This window comes from Microchirus variegatus (assembly GCF_963457635.1).
Source record: "Microchirus variegatus genome assembly, chromosome: 1".
Taxonomy (NCBI): domain Eukaryota; kingdom Metazoa; phylum Chordata; class Actinopteri; order Pleuronectiformes; family Soleidae; genus Microchirus; species Microchirus variegatus.
The window spans coordinates 14,524,575-14,550,297 of record NC_139802.1 but is presented as its reverse complement, the minus strand read 5'-3'; the positions used below and the strand labels follow the sequence as shown (position 1 = coordinate 14,550,297).

Sequence of the window (25,723 nt, the reverse complement as noted above, 5' to 3'; positions counted from 1 at the left end):
ATCGTTTTAAAATTTGAATGATGTTTCTATGTTGAAGTAATGAGGACAGATAATAAGAAAAAGAAATATGAATAAAATGGCCACCGTATATAGTTGAAGCAAATGATCTGTCAAAAGTCGTCCTCATAACTATAGAAAGACAGGCACCCATGCACAAAACCGTTTTCTCATTATGATAATAATCAGATCACTAATGAAGTTACAGTCGCAATGACATAGTGGAAGTGGAAGAGAGTGGCAAAGGCCGTGTAAACGTCACATTATAAATCTTTATTAAGTCACATCAATATGGAATGGCACAGCATCTTCACTCTGTCCCAAAGAATTCGCATGAAAGGTTAAAATCAGTCCTCATAGCTGCTCCATATATACAAATAATTAAAATTAAATACAATAGCCTTTGAAAAGTAAATAATCATTATCATAAAAAAATGTACAAACTATTTTCCCAACTTGTATTCCCTTGTTCTGTTATGTACAGGTTGAGGATTTTCACTAGTGCTAATCAGTGGTGTGTTAATTCCTGTGTTCCACTCTCTTTCTTTTTGTCCTCATGTCTTGATAAGTCCCTCTAAAAAGTCTTTCTCCACCATCTCCTCGATGTTCTGTCGAGCTCGACTCCAGAACACTTTCTGGCTCTCCAGTTTGTGGTCCTCCTTGGGGCCACGGAAGGAGGAGGAGGAGTCTGTGGCTAAGTTGTGGCTGTAGGCAGGACCTGAGCGGCTGCTGGCCTTGCTATTGAACACTTGGCTGAGCAGATTGAAGAACGGCAGCAGTTGCTCCATGCTGCGGATCACGTACAGGGTCAGCATTAGGTGACCTGGCTCCCAGGACAGGGTTCGGGTGGAACAGTCCTCCTCTGGGTTTTTCTAAGGGAGGGAAAAAACAGACAACAGACATGTGACCTTCTGCAGGTGAAGAGAACTGCAGCGTCAATTAAGGCTTAGAGAAAAACTATTGAATGTTTCCCAGAAAATATTCATTTAACATTTAGGACGGCTGTTGGCCAAAATTTAATAAACTACCACTAAGCTTTACACTGCTTCAAAATAAAAAATGTAGCCTTAGAATAAGTATATCTACATTAGCTAAAGGCTTTGCTTTACAGAGGCCATCATCTTGCCCTCCCGTGTTTCTACAACAGCTCAAAGGAACAAACCAGCCAGAGAGTACATATTTTTTAACTGTTTCAAAAGAGATAAATCCATAAAAAGACATTACATGATAAAAGGAGGAAACAAAAACACAATTCAAATGAATAAATGCATAAAAAATATACAGTATGTTACACTGGAGGTAAGAGCTGCTCATTCGTAAAAGCTCTGGCAAACAAAAAACCTGCAGTCTCACAATTAGAAGTCAGTCATTTTTGGAAAATGTACCTTTACGAGGGAGTCATTTGTTTATATTATTTAAGCACCATGTGTAAACAGAGGGAGGGGGAGGTACCTTCGCCCGTTTCCTCAGCAGCTTCACCAGTCGGACTACATAGGGCTTAAACTCCCTCTGATGAGTCCCCTGACGTCTCACTTCCAACCCGGAATCGTCTGAAGCCTCTGGAATGAAGGCCCAGCGGTACCTACAGTATAATAATAATAATAAGGCAGAACTCGCTTAGATATAACCTTATTTGATAAGTAGAACAACTCAAACATTAACGGAGCGAATTATTCACACATCCGTTAAACACACCTCTCACTTATGCTGACGGTGGACATTCTTTCCAACTTTAAAACTGTCATCGTTAAATGGTCCCTGCTGTATTCATCCATCTCAATTAATGTGACAGACACATGCAGAATCACTTTCAAATGTCAGATTCCTTGACCCAGCTCTACCACATGAAAAGCATATTATGAGCCATGATTGTTAGTACATACATCTGGAACTGAGGCAGGCTCTCAGGAGGCAGAGCCAAGGCCAGATCCAGGAGTTTGCAGGCAGACAGATAGAGGTTGAGCCAGCGCTGGCTGTTGTAAGAGGTGGAGAAGCCGTTCCCTCCAGAGTAGGTGGTTTCCAACCCAGCGACAGATGGCCCTGACGTCCTGGAGATAAAAAGAGCAGAATAAATCACAACAGGAGCAGAGACGAAGATCCTTTAATGTTCATTCCCTGCAGGATTGACAGATACCTTGATATGTCCTCATCTGCTGTTAACTCTTGCTCCATTAGGAGAAACACTTGAACCTACAGAACAACAGCGCATTAATTAATACGTGTTAATTTCTGTGTGAGCGTGTTAACATGAAATGTCTAGCTCTCACCAGTTCGGTGATCATTGTGGGCCACAAGGAGGTGAGGTGTTGCGGTGACATACGCAGTAGCAGCACCCTGAAGAACAGGAACACCTGAGCATGGAGGATGGGCACCTGAGGAAGACGCAGGCTCTCCACCAGACGCTCTGTGCACAAACACAAACATCCAAGCACCAGCTCAATGATCACAGTAAAACATTGTATTTTATTTTGTATAGATCTGTGCATCAGGTTTTACAGATAATAAAATGTTATCTGGAGCTGCCATTGTGGACATTTTTCAAAAGTTGTCAGCCCATAAGCCTGGAAGGAAACGGATTAAATTTTTTCCTTAATAATTCTTTATTCTATGGTTGCAATTTTTACTTCACGTTTTATATCACATACAATGTGTGAAGAGGAGAATCTCTGAAAACCGCTGATCACATAGAAAGCGGATGTGGGTAACTGTGTCATAGTTTTTACAGTCACTGTTTCTGCCCATCCAGACTAAAATGCAGTCCATAATTCTCAGTTTCTCGGGCTCTAAAACACCAAAGAGGATAATAGGCACAGCCAAAGAGGATAATAGGCACATCCAGAGGAGAGTTGATGCATTTTGAAATTAAAACCGAGAAGAGTCTCTCATCTGTTCTTTTTTTATCAGACCAAAATCTAAAAATGTAAGTCCTCGATGTTTCAACAATGCCTAACAACTCCAGCTCCCACCTGAATGTATGGCATGTGTAAACTGCTGCTCTGTTGTTTACCTTGTATGTCTGGCAGGTATTTTTGGTACTGGTCCACTTCACTGCTGTAGATGGTGAAGGCGAGACGTTTCAGCAGCATAGCCCTCTGTTCGAGCTCAGCATCTCTGTTGGTGAACAGACTCAGTGAGCTGCTCTGGGCTACAGCCACCCGGGCTGGAGAGGGAAAAACACACACAGACCATTTCTTAATCAATGTGCCAGTCTTTAACCTCTAAAACACATGTCAAACTCAAGGCCCGGGGGCCTGATGTGGCCGCCACGTCATTTTAGGTGGCCCGTGAGTGATTAATTGGTCTTAAAAATCTGTGTTAAAATAGGTCTATGCTGCTATGTGCGGACCGGGCTACCTCTATAATGCATTATATTTGTAACTTGAATAAGTAATACATAAAGAAAGTTATGTAGCAATATGTTACGGAGTAGTTACCTTTATTTTTTATTACATTATATTTGGTTACATTTATTCTGTATGACAGTTACATCTGGCCCTTTGAGGGTAACCATTACATTATGCTGATGAGGTTGTCAGTTAACATGAGTTTGACACCCCTGCTCTGAAAGGTCTTTAACCGTGTCACATTAGCAGTTATTGAGATGAGGCATACAAAGTTTTAGTTAAGAGAACATGATCTGCTACATGATTTGCAACCAGTCCCTGCTGTAAGACTGACACTTGCATACAAATTAAACTCTAATAAGGAATCATTAAGCTTACTCATGAGGTCTCTGAATGTGGTCTTGTCATGAGTCATCAGGTGGTCAATGATGGCTCTCCAACTAAGAAAAGAGGAACAATGTTAAGGATGTTAAGACACTAATATCCCCAAAGCATAAAGAGACAATTGAACGGTTAAAAACAAGCAAATAGCTAATTAACATGTGACATTACAAAATATTGATACAAAAAAATAATTTTACACTTCAAAATATATCACTGCTGTCCCTGAAATTGATTGTTGAAGCACAGTCATTCATTAACATACTCTTCATGTAAACTATGTGTGACAGTGTGTTCCAATGTGAAGATTTGCAGTAGGATAATCCTCAGTAAATCTTTCCTTTTTGTTCCATCTCATGGTGATGAATCCTCACAAGCTATAATGCTGCTGATGTGCTACTCACTGACTGACGCAGGAGGAGTCCATCTGGAAGAAGGTGTGGTCCATGAAGAGGTCAAAGGCCTCCTTCTTCCAGGCGCGGCGGGTGTACTGGTACCCACTGAGGCTGCTTAACAGTTGGATGCAGGCCCGGTAGCTGGGGGCGTTGTGAGCACTGCCGGTGGTGCGAGGAAACATTATGCTCTCGTATGCAAAACATGCACATGATCAGCTATGACTCATTTCTCACACTGCACTTCATCATCTTTAGTAACACAAAGGCTCCCCCCCCCTTTTTAAATGATCAAGTAAATAGAACATTTGTAAATAAAGCTTTGTAAAACATGCACAAAAGGTTTATCTATGTGATAATAATGAGTTTGACCACACCTGTGGTTGCGGAGGTAGGGCACTACATAGTGCATGATATTAACCAGCAGCGGGATCACCCTCTCCTTCTCATCGCTGTAGAACACCATGTCCAACAGATGAGCCAGCACCTAGCAAACAAATTCAACATTCCTTACGTCCGTCTTCCTCCATGTTTTCAGCAGCCATGACAACCCCTTCTGACAAAATATAATTACTGGGCTTTAATCACAATGCGACTGCACTGAACAGCAGCCCATCATTACATCCACACTGAGCTAAAACAGGCAAGGTGAGTTATTCTACAGACCAGCACAGCTCATTTACAGCAAACAGCACTAAACTCCACTCACCGATTTATAGGTTTACTTAAAATGATTTACATCAGAGGTGGGGTAGGTAGTTGTAAATCAGCTTTAATGGCGTTAACCGTGTGCAGTTCGTATATTGTTCAGCCGTGCCTGCGGCAAAACACTGCCACTAAATGAGTGAGAGCATCCCTCGACACAATCGAGATGAACAATGGACACAACTGGCAGAAACACTGACTGATGGCCCGAGTAAGACAACAGCAGTGCAGGAAGTGTTTTACCTCAGCCAACAGTGTGAGGGCGTGAACGCTGTACACGGATGGAGTAAAGTTGGAGGCCTCCATCACTGTGAGCATTAAATCTACAAGACACACATGACAAACATTAACAGCAGCTCTACAGCAGAACACATATACTGTGTATATGTATATATTAATATTGCCATGCCGATACATGCAGTGTGCGTCATATTCAAATTTCACACGATTTTGTGATGCATTTAAGTATTCTTTCCAGATTAATTTCGACACTTGTTTGAGCTGGATTACATTAATCCCTAAAAATGCATTTCTGGTACAAATAAAAATGACCCTGCAAGCACTCTAACTTAAAAACAAGTACAAAATAGAATTACATAATTAGCGAAAAAAAATATCCAGAGAGAGAAGAAATTGACAACTGAGCAAGTTTAAAACCATCTCAGCATATCGGTGAGCTCCCTGGAGAAATTAAAAACGCCACCAAAATTGATTTATTTTATATTAGCTAAGCCTTTCTAATTGTATTAAAATAAGGAAATGTGTCAAGACTTACATGTATACTGAAATTGATTTTCTCACATTGTTATTAGATATAATGCCTTAAATATTAATAACATAATATCCAAAATATTAATTTAGTATTAGCAGGTTTAGGGTGACAATGCAGTTAGTCAAAATGTAACACACCTTCTACATCAGCTTCCAGGTTGTTTCCATCTACAACTATCTGAGGAGAAGGCTTCACCTCCAGGTTTCTCCTCAACCATGTGGTTTGCTCCAGAGAGGAGCCTGCAATTGTCCCGATGGCTTCAACAACTTTATGGGTCACGTCCTGAACACACAAAGAACATGCAGGTATATTTGTATGGTAAGGAGTAATGTGCAGTCAGATTTGTAATCCAATCTATAATCACGAGAGTGGAGACCATCAAAACTGGAATCTTAAAACAAGACGTAAAAGCAGATTATAGAGAATGTAACTGTTTTCCAGGTAGTAATAGAAATTACCTGCAGCTCCCTCTGGTCCTTCTTGCTCTCCAGATTGGGGTTCTTTAAAATGAACTCATTCAGAACTCTAGAGAAAAAAGTTAAACAGAAAGGAGTCTCTGCGTGAGCTACCCAGTAACCACAGGATCCACAATATGACACATTCTATCAAATTGTGAGGTTATTCAGATGACTTTAAAACAACTCATTAAGAGAGGGAAGAGAAACCAACCCCAATATGAGAAACTGTCCCGGAGCAGGAAGCCCTAACTGTACCGAGTCCTTCAGCAGTGCCAGCAGAGACGGCCAGCTATCCACTAAACTAGACACAGGAATCCTGTGATAAAAACAAAAAAAAGGCACCATGAAAAACACAAAGTACGTCTCTGCAGAAATGTGTCTTTATTAAGATTAATAATTTAAAACAGAAAATCAATAGCAGTTAAAAACAATGGTAAATCCATAATATACTAATGTTGGGGAGCTCACCTCTGGACATAGGCATAGAAGAACTGTAACATGCAGACCTCCAAAGAAAGATGCTTCTGTGGGTGAAGTGAGGAAATAAAAATTAAAGACCATCATAAAGGTGAAACAGAAAATTGATATTTAATTCAATATTTAATAGTTCAAGTCTTATTCTTCCCCAGTTACTTCTATGTATAGGCATTTGTTTTTGATCTAACACTCTCACTTTAATTAAAAATTTAAAACTTCTGGTTATACAGAACCCTCTTGAGTGTGTAGCATTACGATGTAACAATAAAGCCTCATTACAACAGACATCAGCAGCAACAATAGAAACACAAACCTTGTCCTTTGCGATGGCAGGAGGCTGTTTCAGAACCTCTTTGACCGTCTGCATGACCGTCTCGGTGCGCATGGCGCTCACTGAGCGAACCAGCTCAACCAGCAGCAGCTGTTCTTCGCTGGCTACAGGGATCACCTAGAAGACGTAGTGTTGATGGTACAAGTGAGTGTCAAGCAATAACTTCCCTCAAGTAAAAACACCATTCAGCCCCAACATTACAACCAGTGCCTAGCTGGAATATGACCTGCTTGGAAAGTTTCTCCCCGAATTATTATTATTCAAACTTTTTAAAGGCATCTCTTAAAAAACAGACTAGAGGAAATCATTGACATTTTGCTGTTATATGGTAATATAAATTACTTCTCAAAGTATACTGCTCCAAACACAGATGTAAACAGTAGTGTACTTTTTTTTTTTTTTTTAACACTCACCTTATTTCTGACTGGAGTCTTGACCAATTTTCTCTCATTCCAAACATAAGCGATGGCTGCCATAAAGTGAGCACCGTGGTTCATGGAGATTGGACCCAGCAGCTCGAGAATTTGCTGACGCAGATTCTGTCAAGAAAATTTAAGCGAGGACCTTGGGTTAGACCGAAACAACTGATAACATCATTATCTTGTAACTGCCCCTCAGGGTATCTTGCTGTGTTATGTGCTTGGAAAATACAACCAAGTGCAAGAAATGACTATAACACAGTGTTTTATCCTCAAACCGTATGGGAAACATTTCATTTTTACATATACAGTATATCAAATGCATATTATATTACTAATTCCACATGGACATGGCTAATAAGGATATAAGGGAAAAATGGCCAATTCTGCATTATAATGCATCACCAAGACATTGATGGGAAGTCATTTGTTGCCTGGTTTACCTTTGTGGATCCCAGGTTGATGTTTGAAGTGGAGGCAGCAGAGGCAGCAGCTGGTTTGTCGGAGTTGTCGGCCTGGTGGAGGACACTCCACAGCAAGGTGACAGAAGTCATGATGGTGTGGAGGATGGACAGGATACCTGAGCGAGCCTCGGCCAAGTGCTTCTGGTCGACACTCACTTGTAACTGAGAGGCGCAAAATCATAAAAACATTCAGTCACTATGTTTCATTACAAAGAAATAGTCAATATCAAGCATATACACTACAGCAGCCATTCCCAAACCTAAGGCAGTCATGACCTAATTTTAATTCCAAAAGTTTTCTATGCCCCCCCCTGAAAAATTATATCAGTAATTTGATCAACACAATTGTTTTTCCCTCTGGATCCAAGAGTCATTGTTTAATTGCACCCAGCCAGCACATAATAAAGTGTTTCATCAGCTATGATCCCCCACCAATTACTAGAGACACAGTATGTTCCAGTGTGAAAAATCTGATGACGCCACAGACTTAGTAAAATTCTAATTACTTAAGTCCCATGTGTTTGTTTTACTACTCTTGATTACTTTGTTAAACTGATTGTAAATATTTTATTTATTACCAATAAAAGATTCATTTTAGTTTATTTCTATTTTAACTGACCTCTCATGGCCTGCCTGCAGTACCTTCAAAGTCCACTTGTGAGCTAAAGTACACACTTATCACTCATATGCAATCAGTAACACAATCTGCAATCTGAATGTACATAGTCATACTGCTGTAATAGTTTGGTGGGTGGCGCCCTCACCTGGTGGTACTGGGAAGTGGGATCCAGCAGGCAGTAGTGGATGATGGAAGTTATGCCTTCCAGCACTGTCAGAATCAGGTCAGGAGGAATGCACAGAGCCATCCACTGGGGTCTAAAAGACAAAAGGAGAATATGTTGTTTAATAAATGCACATATATATGATTGATCATTTTTCAACAGAAAAATGTCTTGAAAATAGAAAACGATTATCTAAATATCTTATGTAAGATGTCGACTGCCTCCGATGGCTTAGTTAGCATAATTGTGTGTAAAATCAATATGATAAGTGTATGTTCTTACCTAGTGTCAGTTATCCCAGTCTCATAGCGGTACTGCTGAAGTAGGTCGTCAAGGTTCCTGCACAGCTGTAATGTGACGGAGGCCACCACCCTCCTCAGCACCCTCCCCATGTATGGCAGGGTTGCTGTTATGAGCCCAATCCACTGTGGGTGCATCTTACACGCATGGTGCTGATGAAGCGCCCTGATCACCGCACACAGGAACATACCCTGTGCTGTGATTGGCTGTCCATGGAGGTATTGCAGCGATGTCATGGGCTGCTGAGGGTTGACATGCTCCACTTCCCCACCGAGAGTCTCAAACCCTGTCCCTGCAGTACCACTTGTCCCTCCACCTCCTGTCCCTGCTCCCATTGGTCCTCCTTCTCCTCCCTCCTCAGCTGGCCCCAGGACTCTGTGCTCAAGCACAACAAGGCTCTGCAACAGTCTTAATAACTGCGACTGGACTGCACTACAGCTGTCGATCTGGTCCTCCGACAGGTTGATCACGCTGTCTTCTGACAGACCCTCCTCCACTGTGGCCACGTTGACACCTGCCATGCGCTGCTCGTGCCATTTCTGAGCGCTGAATATGGAGGAGAGGAGGCAATGGAGGACCACCTTTTGAACTTTGCACTTGGAGAGGACGTCACTAATGAAACTAGCAAAGCCCTTTGCTGAACCACCCGTGACTTTGCCTAGCTCACTGAAGAGCACAGCTAACACCTCAACACTGGTTAGCTGCATGGCTCGGTTCCCTGCCAAGTCCTGAGGCCCTGATGCCAGGTGGGCAGAGTAATAGCTTCTCAGATAATAAAGACAAAGCGAGATTATGATCTCCAGGTACATGGCGCTGCGAAAAGAGTGGGAGTGGGAGTCCTGGGGGATGGAGCAGTAAAAGTCTTTGCCCATGACGGAGACTCTGTGACGTGCTAGGAGGTTTTGGAGCAAAGAGAGCTGTGGAGTGTAGGTGTTATTGATGCTGGTGGTAGAGATGGCACTTACAAACCCTGAGGGTGCAGCTTTCAACATGGCTGCGATGGCTGACAGGGCGTGCAGGGCCCGGGAGGAGTCATACAGCTGGAGGTAGAGCAAGACATGCTGATAGAGAGGATGAATGTTAAAACGAGGTGGGACAGAGGATGATCTGCGTCCAGGGACGCTGACACCCCCAACACTTCCAACAGGCCCACCACTTGGTGAGCCTGTGTCGCTCTCAATCTCTGACACCTCGCCTTCCCCACAACTGTACCAGTTCTCTAGATCCAGACTGTCCCCAAAGAAAATACTAGGTGGCTTCAGTTTTTCAGCTTGAATCGCTGCTTTTCTAAGCCTCTCCTCCTCTTTCCTCTTGGCCTTCTTGAGCTTGGGCTTTGCCCCCGGAGATTTGTCGGCCAGCCTCTCCATGATCTTCCCTTTCAGACTGAGCTGGGTGCTGCTATGGCTACGTTTACGGGCCTGAGGGTCATCTACCTGCAGGTTGTGGTCTGGAGTGGTTGGGTATGAGCTGTCTGGCAGAGTGATGATTGAAGGAGATGAACTATGACGAGTGATGCCCTCTTTGTGCTGCTCCTCTGCCAACATATCAGCCTGCGTGACAGAGAGGAACTCCAGTGTTCCTCCAGCCAGAATCTCTGGCAAAGTCTGGTGGGTGGAGCTGAGAGGAGGTGCACAGTCAACAGGACCGGTTGAGATATCTGAGGAAGTGCTATCTGTGTCAGTCTGTGCCCAGTTCTCAGGTGGAGATGACATTTCAAGAGATTCCTCATCTGCTAAATTCAGAACCCTATCTATTAGCTCTTTTATAACAGAGGACACAGCCTCTTCTATAGAGTCGTCTGACATATCATCTGAGGACCCAGGCTGTTGGTCTGAGCCATTGACTGGGTCCTCAAAGCTGCCATTTTCCACTGTTGATGAACGAGAATGAGAAGACTCTGAGCTCTGTGGATCCCCCTGCTGGTCAATGGGCTGACATTCACCAGCAAGCTGTAAGTTTTCACTGCTTAGACTCAGCAAAGACAGGCTATCACTCAGTGGGTTGACAATCAGGCAGAATGGCTCCATGTTGCTCATTGCCTGGCGTTGAAGCTCCTCTTGAGAAATCCTCTCCCCGTGGAACTGACTGAAGTCTGAAGAAGAAAGGAGGAAAAAAGTTTATACAAACAGATTCAAAACATGATGTACTCAACACAATGGCAATCATGATAAAGGCAGAGTTAAAGGGCACTGCTCACTGTCTAAGAAACCAGAGTCCCTGTTGTAGATGGTTTCCGATGGTTCCTGTTCTGGTAAATCTGGAAAGACCTGGGCCCAGTGCCGCTGGGCTTGTACCCTCTGAATTGACACTCGGTGGGTCTTGGGGTGGAGCAGAAGTAGCAGAAGTGGCTCAAGGACGCGAGCAATATCATGTCTCTGAAGGACCTGATTCAGCCAAGCCCGACCAACAGCGCTGGTGCATGGATCCCAATAACTCAGACAGTCCAGCATGATAAACAAAGATCTTCAGCACCGAGTTAAAAGGAGGGGAAACAAGAGAGAATAATGTGAGACAAAGGAAAAGTTTGGTGAATAATAGAAAAGGTGCTTGAAGCAAAACACAGCTCTATCAAAAAAGGCTCTTTCAAATTATCTAAACACCAGGTCCATGTCATCCACAGATCCTGACCAACCTGTCAAATGTGCGACTAAACGGAGAGGACTTGGTGATGTTCAAATCTCTTGTCAAATGCCACAGCACAGAAAACTTCACATGGGCCTCCAATCGAATTCTCTGAAGAAAAAAAAGAAACCCAACATCATTTTGCATTTATTCAACAGTGTGTGTCTCATGCTCTGAATTAAAGAAAACCTGTACTGTGCTGACCTTGTCTCTGTGCATAAGTTGCTGACTAATGACATCCTCACAGATGCTGGAGGAAGGCACCAGGTTGTGGAGCTGGTAGAAAAGCTCCACACTGCGTTGATGATGCTGAGGTGTTCCTTCACTCAACTGGTCCCACAAAATCAAAGCTACACTCTAGAGGACAAGATTGAAGAGAGAAAAGCATGAAAACATGAAGATCCATTAATAGTTCCACTTCAACACCACAAACTAGAAGACTACCTTGAAGAAGTCCGTTTTGTCAGCGATGTACTTGAGGATTCCCTGAGTGAGCGGTGGCCTGATGACGACAGCTACTCGACCCTGGCTTGGGCTCTTGGGCTGGGGCATCTCTGCGTTTTCAGCAGATGCCACAGTCTCAGCTGTTACCATCGCAACTGACTGGGTGAGTCCTATGAGGTCCATGAGCAGGGAGATGGCGGTGCCCTTCAAACTGAAATCACTGGCTAGGCAGCAGGCATCCATTAGTGACTGTAGCCACACTGGCAGACGGACCTGCTCACCGTCTATATGGATGCAGAGGGGGATAGACATGCATGGTGCAAATATTTAAGTAAATAATTGAATGAAAACTCAATTATTTACACAGACTAATCTCATTCATTTGTGTTTTTGGTGCTTACCAAACTGCTCCTCCTGTGTGGGTGGTGACTTGACGTTACCCTCCGCAATGTAGACGGGGAAACTGGAGCATTCCAGGAACAGCTGACAGGCAGCAGTGAAGGCAGCAACACACTCCTTCTGCACCAAGGCAGGTTCTGAACATGACTCAGGACAATTGCAGTGCTGGGAACTTTCGGTGACCAAGGGCCCTGACTGCATGACCTCAGTTCTTTCACCCTCGGCTCTGTCCACGTGCCCAGTGGTAATATACAAGGTGATGAGTCGGGAGAGAAACTGCTGGAAGTGTTCCAGGCAACGCTGCATGACTGGTTTGTCCAGAGGCTGGGAGCGAGAGTTTGCTTTGACCGCTGAATTAAAATGGGGGATTCCTTCTGTTTCCTGTGGTCCATCTTGCTGGTACTGGACAAAGTCTGTGAAGCCACCTTCTGAGGAGCGACTGCTGCGGGGATTTTCGCCATCTTCAAAAACATCCCCACTGCCAGGCAGCTCAAGAGCAGCAGGGAGAGCCTGCAGGAAGAGAGACAGGTGATGATGAAGAATGTTTTGCTTGATACTCAATACCAACATTCAAAAAATGTGTCCTGAAATACAAGGGTCGGCTGTTTATGTTTTGTTTAACAAAAAATAAAACCAAACAAAATCTGTTTACTATAAGGAAACTGAAGACAGTGTTGCTAATCAAAGAGCAGAAATGTTTCATGACTACCTTGACTCATCAGATAGTATTAAATTCAACCAAATAATCAATCCTAGTAATGCTTTCCTCATTACATTTATACAAAATGTAAAATATAACATTGGTATAAAACTTTATTTATGTCAGACATAGATTTATTTATGTATACTAAATCATTTATTTAGTAAAGCAGTGTGGTGTGTGTGAAAAATTAAATGAAGGCTGTCGACACTACACCAAGCGCTGTCCTCTTTCTTTATATCCAAACAGACAAGAACTTAGACAAAAACCTTTTACAAACAAATCCTAATTTTCACTCTGGCAATCTGTAAACAAAGCTGCTGGATCTGTCCAGAGGGAGGTGTTCAACTCAACTTTGCACACCAAGAACTTCATACACTTTTTGACAGCGTTTGTGGGCCAGAGGGCTCCATGGGATACATTTTGATTGATGAAGTGTGCACATTCTGGCCTGTACTCAGCTGTGACATTCTTTATATGCCCCTCAGGGTGGGAGGTGGGGATGTTACAGTATTCAGTGAATGTATGTGTGATGATTATTTTTCCACTCTGATGGATATGACACACTCAGGAGGCACCACAGACTGATCTACTCCTCTCATTCTTTAAAAGAGAAAAGGCAAGCTTTGGCTCAGCTGTTAGTTTATCATCTTTTCCCTTTCTACTCATGATCTCCTCTGTGCCTCATGGGTCTATTCAACCCAGTTAACCTCCACCTCTTTCCAGACACAGGACTGGCTGACTAAAATTTGGATTGTGCCTCACTGAGCTCTCAGACACTTAATGAACCAGGTTGGTAGACAGGGACTGGGACAGTATCTGAACAAGTCTTCAAATGCCTTGTGTCGAGGGATTATGGGAAGGCAGGGTCTCCAAACCAAATGTGTAGGGCCCTATGATTTCCGTGTTAACGGAATCGCGGACGGAATCGCGGAATTGGCCAATAAAAACGGAATCTAATGTTAAACGCGGACTATCGCGGAAATTGACATAATTTGACTGAAATGCTGTCATCGTGAGGAGAAGGAACGTTTGTCTGGAGAAATGTTCCGGGGAACGCTCATTCGTGGCAAACACTCACCCGTTCAGGGTTTCCCCCAGTGCGTGTTGCTTGTTTATTTACTTTATATACACTTTTTTTTCTAAACCGCGGAACAAGCGCGATGCGCTCGCATGTAACCGGCGAGCGTCCCCTTGTCCAGGTGCCGATTGAAACTCAAGTCACACCATCAAATACGCGATTATTACGGTTATATTTTTATTGTCAATAAAGATGTTATATTTAGGAATGCGCCGATAATTCGGCGGCCGAAACACGGCGAGTAAACTGTGGAACATCGCCTGTTAAATGCTGGAAAGTCTCTGCGCAAAAGTGAAACTTATGAACTCCCCACGACTTTCACTTCACACCAGAGAACATTCTCTCTCTTTGAACAGTTAACTAAAGACATCGGCTCATCTGATGCATCTGTTATTCCCTTAATTGCAGAGTTGTAGGGGTAATATTGCGTGTAGAGAAATGATCCAGACGGATACGGAGAAGCGCACGGCGCAGGAGAGGGAGAACAGTACAGCGCAGGGGCGGTGCGCAGAAATCCGTCTGCACCAGGGGGCACTACCACATTTTTATTTATGTTAATTATTTTACTTTTTAATGTGACCAGCATTGCATGGCTTGTTTTAAGATTCACTGGAATTTACTTAATTAGGATTTAACTTAAGTCCAAACAATTGAACAATTGAGAAGTCAGTGGATTCAAGAAGAAAGTTGCATTTCAGTGGACATTTTTTTCACTGACACAAAAAGCACACATTCTATGGTGGTAAAGTAAGTATAAAAGGTAAAAAAAAAACAGAATAAAAAAAATAAAACGGAAAAAACGGAATTCTAAAAAATTAAAACGGAAAAAACGGAATTTGGAAAAAAATAAAACGGAATTTGGAAAAAAATAAAACGGATTTCATAGGGCCCTAAATGTGGCACAGTGCACAGGGCTGGTAGAACAACACAGGAGCAGGATGGGGCCCTGTTCCTGGACCTGGGAACACCATCAGACTGCAGGGACGGGCACACAGTTTGTTTCTGTCACATTATGTTTTTTAAGGATCAGAGATGGGACCAAATATTTTCTGGAACTGTTTTTCAAAGTCAGAGGTTGGCACAGCAAAGGCACTGCTTTTGCTCAGGTGCTTGGAAGCAATACCAATTTCTCTTGTGACACACTTTTAAAGTGGGGAGATGCCCAAAGGTTCACACTACACAACTTTACACACCGAATGGCTCAGCAACACAGCGGGCCACGCGTAACATGATCTTTCATCGGGGTCTCTCTGATTTCCAAAGTACATTTTGTCATGAAAACAAAAAAAGTGTCAGTGGAGATGCTAGAAATGACACAATACCACACATGACGAAGGATTTGTTCCATAAAACGGACGTCCACAAGAGTGATTCAACATGGTGACATGAAACAGTAAAGTAAAGTGGATTTTCCTGTGCGAAACAAAAGCAGGTTCGCCTCTGATCCAGGGCTTTTCTCTACAATCTCCAAAAACTCATGGCCAAAATCAAGTGTTGTGAATTTAATACCACAGTGCCAAAATGACCTCAGATTTGATCAGAGTTAAAATGGTAAGTTTCTCACCCGTTTGTTGTCCGTATCTTTGCATTTATCTTTGGCTGATCTGGAGAAGTTGTCAGTGGACTTAGAATGACTTTGTGCCTGGGAGCTTGAGGGCAGGGACAGAGGGGACACCAGAGGCGGCTGCACTTTACTGAGGATCTTGGAGCAGAGGCGAAGGCAGTGGGTGAGCTCCCCAAGGCACAGAGTCTGCAGGTGGCAGGTCAGAGCTGCTACCATGCGCAGCAGAAGCTGAGGAAGATGCTCCGTTTGAATCTCTATGTATGTCTCCTGAAAGTTTCGGGAAAAACAAAGAAGGTGAGGACTTGGAGAAAGTGTGGGTATTTGAAAGGACCTGAACCTGATATAATTTAATTACTGCTGGTGACTTAATTAGATGTCATATGAACAATATTTGTATCTCCTTTTTTCAGACCTACAATATCAAAAATGTTTTCTACTATAAAAGCTGAATAGTTTTTAAGTCTTAAGGGTTTTTACTGAATTACTACATGTTCACTCTGCCAATTATTCAAGTTCAAGCCTGTTTTACCCTTGGCTATTATACTACAGATTTTTTCTATTTATTATTATTTTTTCTGCTGATTTATTTTTATCTCCTGCACAAGCTTCACATAAGACTAAATACTACAGTATAATTGGGTTAGGGTCATTTTCAGTTTGAATATAATATTAAAGTAAAATTAAGGTGTAAAACATAACAGCTAAACGGCAAAGGTCTTGAGTGAGGGGATCTTCAATGTTTTAATTTAAACAAAACACATTTTTAACAAACAAAAATAAATATAAATAACATCCAAATGATAAAAAAAAGAAAAGGAATTCAGCTATTCTCATATTTTTTTTTTACAAATATGTGAGCATATAACTGCATGCATGCTTAACAGAAGGCACATACACACTGGGGCAGAAATTTCATTTTCACAAGATCCACACCAAACAGCCAAGACAAGTTTGGACCACATTTAATGATTGTTATTAATCCACCGTTTGGGGCGTTAAAATATATGACTTTAAATCAGTCAGTGTGAAATGATCACTGAAAGCAGGGCAAGGACCAGGATGAACTGATGGAAGTTGGCAGGATGTTGCAGAAATGTTATCGTAGCCTCAGTGAAGCAGGGTGAGGTGAAAATGCAGGAAAGAGCAGTACTTTACCTGGCAGATTACCCTCATGCTTCTAGTAGGCTTCAAGGAGAAAGAGCAGATAGTTTGAACAGACAGGAGCAAGCAGAGCACAGGCTGCAACACTTTATTTGCAGAAAAACAAACACACAACCTCTCTCACACACACGCACAATCACTCCGGACACAAGGTTTTCCACACACACACATTTAAACAGGGTAATTTCCAAACTATTCAGATTGGAAATACTGCAAAGACAAGCAAATCTGGCAGTGAAACTAAACATAGGCATATTTAACCTGTGCAGGGACTGCACATATAAACACACACACACAAAGAACAGAAAAAAGGCATTTACACACACCCTCAATGGAGACCAATAGATCCCAAAACTGGACCCAGAAATGGAGTTGGGTGACAATTCAGACAAGATGGAAGACCAAATTGACAATGACCATGGATGTGGGTTAGTTATTTTTGAAAAGGAACACAATGGATCAAAGAAGGTGTGTGAGGAGACACGAGGAGGAGTGTGAGAAAGAACAAGAAAAAAGCACAAGCAGCAGTGGGAGAACAGGGACTGAAGAAACGTTAGGACAAAAATTAAAAAGAAATTAAAAAAATATATATGTTTTTAAAGATAATGTTTGAGAAAAGCAAAATCCACAAAGGGAAGAAAGTGACACATTAAAAAGGTAAAGAGAAGGATGAACAATGATGGACAAAATAGGACAGACAATAATGATACACTGAGAAGAAAGTAAAAGTAAAGACAGAATGAAAACACTGTAAAGAAGGAACATTAGAATAAGAAAGAAAGAAAGAAAGAAAGAAAGAAAGAAAGAAAGAAAGAAAGAAAGAAAGAAAGAAAGAAAGAAAGAAAGAAAGACTCACCAAGGAAACAATATCCAGTAGAAAATCAACCAGCTGACAGAACTCCACCAGAGAGAGCTCAGGAGAATCTATACTCCCAGAATGCTGCTGTGCTCGTGTGCTGCTGTTCAGCGTCCTCCTGCATCAGAGGCATAGTTGACATTATTGGAGATTTTATATAATGTTAAAACTAAAGGGGGATCACCAGCAGAACAGCACATGATGTCTGTAATAATAATAATATAGATGTGTGTCATAAAATGTCACTCATTCATTGACACACACAAACCTGCAGCACTCCTCAAACCAGCGAGCGATGTAGTCCCACATGTAGTACGGTTCAAACGAGTTGAACAGGAGATTGGCCGTTTTAATCAGTTCTGCTGTTTTCTTGTTCTCCCGTAATTTGCTGAGAAAGAAGAGAAAGACTTCATGTGACGACGAAACCTTCATAATATGGAACTGATTAACAATAAACAGCAATTGTTCAGTAATTTGTCAAATGAAGACTTAAAATTAATTTGTGGTCATTTTTTTTTTTGAAATTGCTTATTTTCATACTGATTTAATGGCACAAAATGTACCATATATACTTTTGTGCATGAATTTTAATTTGACAATAAAATGTGGAAAATGTGCAAAGTGCACAGAGTTATTAGTGGTGGACTGGACCGACCTGCTGAGGTGTGTATGATCTTTGCTGAATGGACTCTGGTTTTGGAGGTCCAGCTCTGTTCGGCACTGTGTGTACAGGGTCCGAAAAACCTCAATCAAAACATCCTCTAGGATTGCTGGACCTGAAATAGAGACGGCAGGAATGACATCTGCAGCAAAAGACTGCAAATGCAAGGAAGATGTTTGATGTATTTACTATTGACTAATAACATACCGAGCTCAGGTTTGTCCAGCAAACTGATGAGGATGCGAAAAGGCTTGAGGTCGTGCATGAGGATGCTCTCCTCTTCCCCACCTCGGGCCTTGCCCTGCAAGATCCCAATCATTGCCTGAAAAATAACACAAGCACACGTTATAGTGCCGATCATTTGGTTTCAGAATATTTGGCAGAATCAATCTCATATTTGCTTTACACCATCTTTTTATCTTTAGTGTGCATTCCATGCTTGCTGGTGCCTGCAAAAGTCAGTCTTTGTAGGACCAACACTCTCCCAGAGGAGGGAACCAAAAACTGTCTCTGAGCAGATGGCAGACTACAAAACAAATGAAAACTAAAAAAAAACAAAAAAAAAACAACAGAAAAACAAGTTCCACATCCTTGTCTCTCTCTGCGCTCCATGTTCCAAACCCTGAAGTACCAGAGCCCATCGCATGCCAGGAGGGAACATGCCAGGAGGCTACAGCTGCTTTGAGCATGATATTACAGATTACACAAATGCAACTGTGTGTGCGTGTGTATAAGTCTGTGGGAGACCTGGGCGCTGCCTTCAAAGGACAGGCTGTTGTGAACAGGACATACAGTATATGTAAACCCCAGAGAGGATGTGGCATGTGATCAGAGACCCTAGTTCATTTAAAAAAAAAAAAAAAGAAAAGTTCCCACCACAACACACTTATGATCCCATACAGTACATATAGTAGGGCCCAAATGTGAATTCTATGAATAATAACTGTCTCTGAACGTTCTCAGTCAACCAGGTTATTGTATCGGCAAAAATATAGATAGGACACTTTGAAAGGTTTGATTAAAAAACTCAATCCAAGGCAGTTAATCTGTATCTACATGCTGACCTACATTAACAATCAGCACTCAACCTCACCTGGACCAGCATGTCCTTGGAGAAGGTGTTAAAGTAGTGGCTAGCATGCTCCTCTGGGTTGCTCTGTCGAGTGCTGCGGGGGCCTGTTATCACCCCATTGTTATCAAAGCCTTAAAAGAAAAAAAAAACAGTACAGTTAGAACTGCGCACTCAAGACACACATTAAAAACATTCAACAAAGCACTTAACCAGACAAGATGAAGATAAACCACCTGTATCTTTCTTCTTCATTTAATTTGTGGTACACAGCGTAACGTCTTGAACTGCTTGGCATTTTAACAGGACAATTATGTGGTTTACAACTGCCATTATTACACCGCGTATCTCAACTCGCACCTCTAACCTTTACCCCATGTTCTGTCTCCTTTCTGGTAACATAGTCTAACATTGTAATCATTGCATGTAGCTTCAGTTAACAGTGAGACATTCAGTGTATTGCCCTTGACATGTACACACTTACCAGCATGATCATCCACAGAGAGTTGCAAACAAGAGAAAATAGAGTAAGACAATGACCACAACAGATACTAATCTAGTGTCAGTACAGTAAAAAAAATAAAGAAAAACATCCCTAAACCTAATGTGTATGCAAATAACAAGGGACAGCACATGTGTGTGTAAACATAAATAACTGGTGTACATAAGTCAGTGGTTTCCTGTTGAATAGATATACATGGTTTTTCATATTAACTAATGATTTTGTTTGTATTTTTTCTAATTAACCTCGAGCAATAACCTCTGTAAGTTCCACAGTAAGAAGCCTGACACTGTATATGCCTGTGTGTGTATTTCTCACCCAGGAGCCAGGCATAGAGTCTGCGGTTGAGGGACATGTCTCTTCTCAAAACCACATGCAAAGCTGCGGAAAGGATCCGAATCATGTCGGGACGAGTTGCCTGAAAACAAAACACAACAGAAAGCCGGAATATTCGTGACTGTTCTACTGCAGCTCCCTCACATAACACTGCACAAGACTGTACACACAATCTTGTTTTTTATATCTTAATGAGGACACATCATTGACATCATCACAACTAAGTGCCTAACCTTAACATTAATTCTAACACAAACCTGATTCCAAAACTAACACTAAAACCAGGTTTTAACTCCGAAAAGTTGTGGGGCTGGGACAAAATGTCCCCACAAAGATAGGTTTGTAAGTTTTTTGGAGCTACAAAGATATAAATACATGTACACACACACAGTATTACTGACTTGGCTCATGTGGAAGGGGAAGCAGAAGAGGATCAGGTCCAGAGTGCTCCTCTGCACCAACACACTGGAGTCCTGGACTGAGGTACTGACCGCCTCCACCTGGTGTCAGGAAAGAGAAAAAACACATTCAGACACAGTGACTAAATCATATACTTTGACAGACCCCATAATCCATTATATCTTATTATCGATTCTCATCACGCAGTTGCCAGCAGTTTTCAGTTAAACTGCCTCTTTACCTTTTTTCCTGTGTGAGTCAAGTGTTGTAGATTTATTTTCCAAATTTATTCCAGACACTAATAAAAAATAATGCTCAATTAAATCCCTGCACTGCTGCTCAATAAAACAAATCACCACAACAGCAACAATAATCAACTGATGTTTAGCACGAAGGTGGCGCAGTATAAGTAATTGTGATTTATGTGACAGACAGCGATGGAGCATTACCACTACTACAAACTACTATAGTCTAATATAAGGATAAGAACTTAAGCATATGAACTGTTTCAATTTGAAAACAATTAAATGTCCAGCCCTAATGTCAGGTGTGCAAAGCTCCTTTTCAAACATACCATGAGCTCGATGTCACTGCCTATGACATAGAGCTGGTCCTCCATGGAGAGCTTGCGATTGAGGTGCAGGAGAACAAAGGAGATGCCGGGGAGACGCACAGCAGGGCTGGTCAGGATGCTGCCCCACAAGGCACTGTAGAATGCCGACTGCTCTACCGCTGCAGCCACCTTTTCCAACAGGGTGTTGGTTCTGTAACAAACACCAACAGTAACATAGTTACGTAGCAATGTAAACATGCATCTGCATCTGCAAAAGATAAAGCAAACTTGAGACCCAGATGTGAAAATATTTGCAAACTGACCGACAGGTTGTTTCCGTTCTGTGCAGATGGAGATAGTTCTACAGAACCCTCACACAATGATATCCATTAGACAAATGGTTGTGGGTTTGAGATCATCCTTTTTGTGTAATTACTGTTCTCTTGCAGTAATTGCTTTGCGGTGGTAGTCGTTGTCCTTTGTGTGATTTGGAAAGTGGGTTGTTTTGTGCCGTTTGTACTGCTTAGATAATTTTAACACGAAAAATGTAATATCCAATTAATGTTTTTTGTCGATTGACGACTGACTTTCAGAGGCATGTGTTGTTTATTGCTGATTATACATCTCTGGGTTATACTGACCTTAGTGTACATGCTGTTTCTCAGGGTTTTTCCCTAAGTCAGTGAGCAAACAGTATCATTCAAACCGTACAATGTCATTAGACATGATTCATGACTGACAATTTCACTCACTGCTGTTTATGAGACCACTTGGGTCTCACCATGAAGCTTCTGTTTACTTCCAGACATTAATAATAATGTCTGCATATGCAAATGTTCAATATGGATCACATGATACCGTCAAAATTCACCAATTGCATTGTTTTGGTTCATAGTTCAGCCATACCAATAGGTTGAAAAGAAAACATGGGAATGTAGTGTTTTACAAAGAAAAAAAATGTCCTCAGTATAGAAGGTGACTTTGAAAGAGAAAGACTTAACAGGAAATGGCAGCAATAATCTGTTAAAATAACGCAACTGTCTGAACAACGGTATTTTGTCAGAAGTAGAAATACAACAACAAAAAACGAGAGTCTGTGGTTCATTATAGTTTTAGTGCACAAGTACTAAAACTACTTAATCTGTAACGACAAAACAACATAAAGAAAAAACGATGACCACTGACACAAGTCACATTTTGATGCCAGACCATTAAAAGCACATGTGACATTTTAAATGTCATCATTTCTACCAGACTCATTGCACTTAATGTACTTAGATTTCAATAAAAACTGAGAAAATAAGGGTGATATAATCCACGACTACAATATTTTGTGCCATCTCCAACAATGTTCATATATACATTACCAAATCATAAGTTATTTATGGAAGTGATGGAATACAGATATTTCTGACAGAAGAGAGTTTGAAGATTCCAGGCAGAGACCGAACTCGTACACTATCTTCTATTTAAAATATTAATCTTGCAATGGCTCATATCTCATGTATCATTCATAAAATCTGCAATCAATTCCATTTTACCCCATAACGCTGTAATGTTTTCTCCTAATGGCCAGTTCTGATGCCTTCATGTGCAAGTTTAAAACTTTCTCAGAGTGTTTGTTCCTGTTTCTACTCCTCTCACCTGTCATAGTATTCCGAGCCCTCCTCCAGACCAGGCAGGACCCCAGTCAGAAGCCCCTGTAGGCCTGGTTTAAGAGTCTTCCCCAGGGGCAGGTAGTAGGTCTCATAGAGTCCGAGCAGCACAGGCTTCACAGACATAGCAGCATTGGAGAGTAAAGGGAAGAGCCCAGAGCTGTGGAGAGGAAGAAGGTGTTATATGATTCAACGGCAGCAGAAAACATGTGTTGAGATGTATTTTTCAGTCGCTGTGCTTAGAAGCACGTCATTACCTGTACAGAAAGAGATCTTTGGCTAGCCTCTTGTGGCCAATGATCTTGAAGATGATCTCGTAGGTCTCCAAAGCTTTGCGGTGGACCCCGCTGGGTAGAGCGGGGTGGAGACATTGAGCCAGCCGTTTGCCTATTGTCAGCTTCTTGGGAACAACTTGATATTTTGCATTGTTCTGCAAAACCTGAGATGGAATATATATAAAAATGAATAAATAAAAATGAAACACACAGGCTGACTATATATCTTTGCCTCATCTATGCTGTCTTACGTCCTTATTTGTTGTGTTTCTTTGATTGTGTGTTATTGTTTTTGTTCCTACAACGGCAAAAGAAATGTCCCCTTGAGGGACAAAAAAAGCTCTGAACTAGAACTGAACGAAAGCGAGCCGTGTGAGCCCGTCTGATTTTCACCTTGTTAAGTTTTCCCAGTGCAGAGATGAGATCTGCCCACTCGCTGGAGTACTCAAAGTTCTTGAGGGCTTTGTCCACCGCTGCCACATAGTTCCTGTACTTGGAGTCACCGAGCAGCTCCACTTCCTCTGCATTCATTCTCCTGTGTGGTTTTTATGCTAATGTAAAACACAGCGGACACATACATACATCACACCTGCAACAGAGAACACAAAACAAAGGAGAGGTGAGTAACATGAGACCAAGGAGATGGCAAGTACCCATCATAATTTAATTTCACAATATGCAAACGTAATTATTATGTTTGCATTACATGCTCTAACAGTGCATAGGTGTCACTGGAGTTGTTTCAACAGCCTGAGTCATATAAATCATCAGGGACGATAACCTGATAGGAGCAGCCAACACTATCTTTGTTTTATGTGTTTAGGAAGGAAGCATGACATGTGACGACAAGCTGAGTCATAGTATGACCTAAAGGTCTGCAGAAGGGGAGCAGTCATCAACTTTCCCTCAATGCTGCCACTGTGTCAACTCCTACACGAGAATGTAACTGGAAATCATTCATTGCAGTGACAACAGCTGTGAACAGTGAGAAGAATGTTGTCTGTTTTCACATCACAAGGCAGTCATAACAGCCTGCTCTTCTTGTTGGCCAATGAAACATTACATGATAGGTGCCCTTTAAAATGTATACATGTCAAATCTGAGAGGGTCTCATTTTCATCACAAGCTCTCTGCATTGAGCAAGGATTTAGGCTTTTCCATGGTAGACATTTTGATTTGTCACAGCAGGGGGAAAAAAAGGAGCAAACAACATTAACCAATGGCTCAGCACCAGTTCACAGGAAACCAGATTGGTGAGCCATTACTAATTGATATTACAGCTCACGTCTATGCTTCTCCCTGCTGTGACATATCAAAATGTCTGCAGTGAAAGAGGCAAATGCAGATAGTAGAGAGAGCAAAAGTGGCCAGGTTTTGTGAATAAATATGTGCCACAAAAACAAACATAAAAACAAATAATGGACGGTAAAAAAATGTTTTTACCACACGTGTAGATAATCACAGTGTGTTTCTGATGAAAACACATGTACAATGTTTATATGTAATATCTTCATTACACATAACCACTTAGAATTCAGAATTCAGAAAAAGTAAGCATACTCTTCTTCTACTGGGCTTTATTTGGCAGACAGCTACTCTGATTATACTGATTATCACAGAATCGTTGTAACATGATTTTATTGGTTTTATGGACGCTTTGGGTGTTTTTAACAGACATTAAACATTTAACAAATTAGAACTGAATCATTTTGGTTTGTGGACAAAACAAGACATCAGTATTTCCAGGTTTGGGTAACTTTGGGTATATTTTTCTGATATTTTATGGACGAATCGAGAATATTATTACAAGATAAATCAATGATGAAAAATAATCATTATTTGCAGCTATACTTTGAACTGTATCTGATTAAATATGTGGTAAATGAATAGAATTGATTATGGTCAATCATATTTGATTAATAATTTATACATTTCCCTTTTGGTTTGAATTAGAAAAACATCTTAATTAAATGTGTCTCTATGTGTTTGTAAGTAAACAGCCTGGGGTCACATCTGACAATGTCAACATGGAGCAGGTGAAAAACACCTGTCGTGCATATGCCATCACTTGTGTGACAAGAAACAACGCTGCACATGACTGCTGAATAAGATTCTAAATAAAGAATATGGACATATTTCTACGAGCGTCACCGCTATTGTTAGTTTGAGTGGGACAGATAACTGTGACAATAAGGCTAACAGGTACCTCGAATCTAAGCTAGGTCAGGTGATATCGGCTAACATTCACGTACATGACGCGTAAAAACACAATGAAGTGAAAGGTGATGGAAAATCTTACCGTGATACGACACAACTCAGCCAATGTCATCCCTCCATGTGTCCGACTGGAAGCGTTATAACCGGCTGACCACGTAAATAATGTCTTATATGGCAGCTTGCTAATGTTGGTAGCAGGTTGTCCTAATGATGGAGATTCAGGGCCCCGACTCTGCTGCTACTGTCAGCCCTCTCATTCACACAAGTCCGTTTCCTTTAACGGGAAGGCGTTGGAAACAGACAATAGTCGATTACATTCTACATGTTGTTACTTGTCACTGTGCTAGGAGTTAATAAGGGATGGGCGCATCATTAGCTTGTGGGGCGAGGGACGTCTGGTAAATGCA

The 25,723-nt window shown here is 41.6% G+C and overlaps 1 protein-coding gene across 1 annotated transcript; it reads right to left on the bottom strand.

Moving 5' to 3' along the window:
* Positions 1–365: 365 nt before the first annotated feature.
* dop1a (DOP1 leucine zipper like protein A) lies at positions 366–25,508 on the bottom strand. The gene is made up of 38 exons (XM_083891602.1): positions 25,399–25,508; positions 23,493–23,688; positions 23,082–23,263; positions 22,814–22,984; positions 21,191–21,380; positions 20,619–20,717; positions 20,200–20,299; positions 19,404–19,513; positions 18,518–18,632; positions 18,305–18,425; positions 17,918–18,037; positions 17,650–17,767; positions 16,788–16,817; positions 15,633–15,899; positions 12,290–12,797; positions 11,889–12,172; positions 11,649–11,801; positions 11,455–11,555; positions 11,020–11,285; positions 8,805–10,914; positions 8,505–8,616; positions 7,720–7,902; positions 7,271–7,396; positions 6,840–6,974; positions 6,518–6,573; positions 6,261–6,365; positions 6,050–6,116; positions 5,729–5,873; positions 5,063–5,142; positions 4,492–4,601; positions 4,127–4,276; positions 3,720–3,781; positions 3,005–3,157; positions 2,265–2,401; positions 2,132–2,187; positions 1,881–2,045; positions 1,450–1,579; positions 366–869 (listed from the first exon to the last, which is right to left on the bottom strand). The coding sequence occupies exons 2-38, from the start codon at positions 23,628–23,630 to the stop codon at positions 552–554; spliced, it is 7,473 nt and encodes a 2,490-aa protein (XP_083747728.1). The 5' UTR covers positions 23,631–23,688; positions 25,399–25,508; the 3' UTR covers positions 366–551.
* Between the last annotated feature and the right edge of the window lie 215 nt (positions 25,509–25,723).

Bases quoted from the DNA above. Each gene is read 5' to 3' on its own strand.
- dop1a (XM_083891602.1), bottom strand. From the start codon at position 23,630: ATGAATGCAGAGGAAGTGGAGCTGCTCGGTGACTCCAAGTACAGGAAC. The intron at 23,264-23,492 runs GTGAAAATCAGA...ATTCCATCTCAG, and splicing joins CACTGGGAAAACTTAACAAG to GTTTTGCAGAACAATGCAAA. The intron at 11,802-11,888 runs GTAGTCTTCTAG...CTTGTCCTCTAG, and splicing joins ACAAAACGGACTTCTTCAAG to AGTGTAGCTTTGATTTTGTG.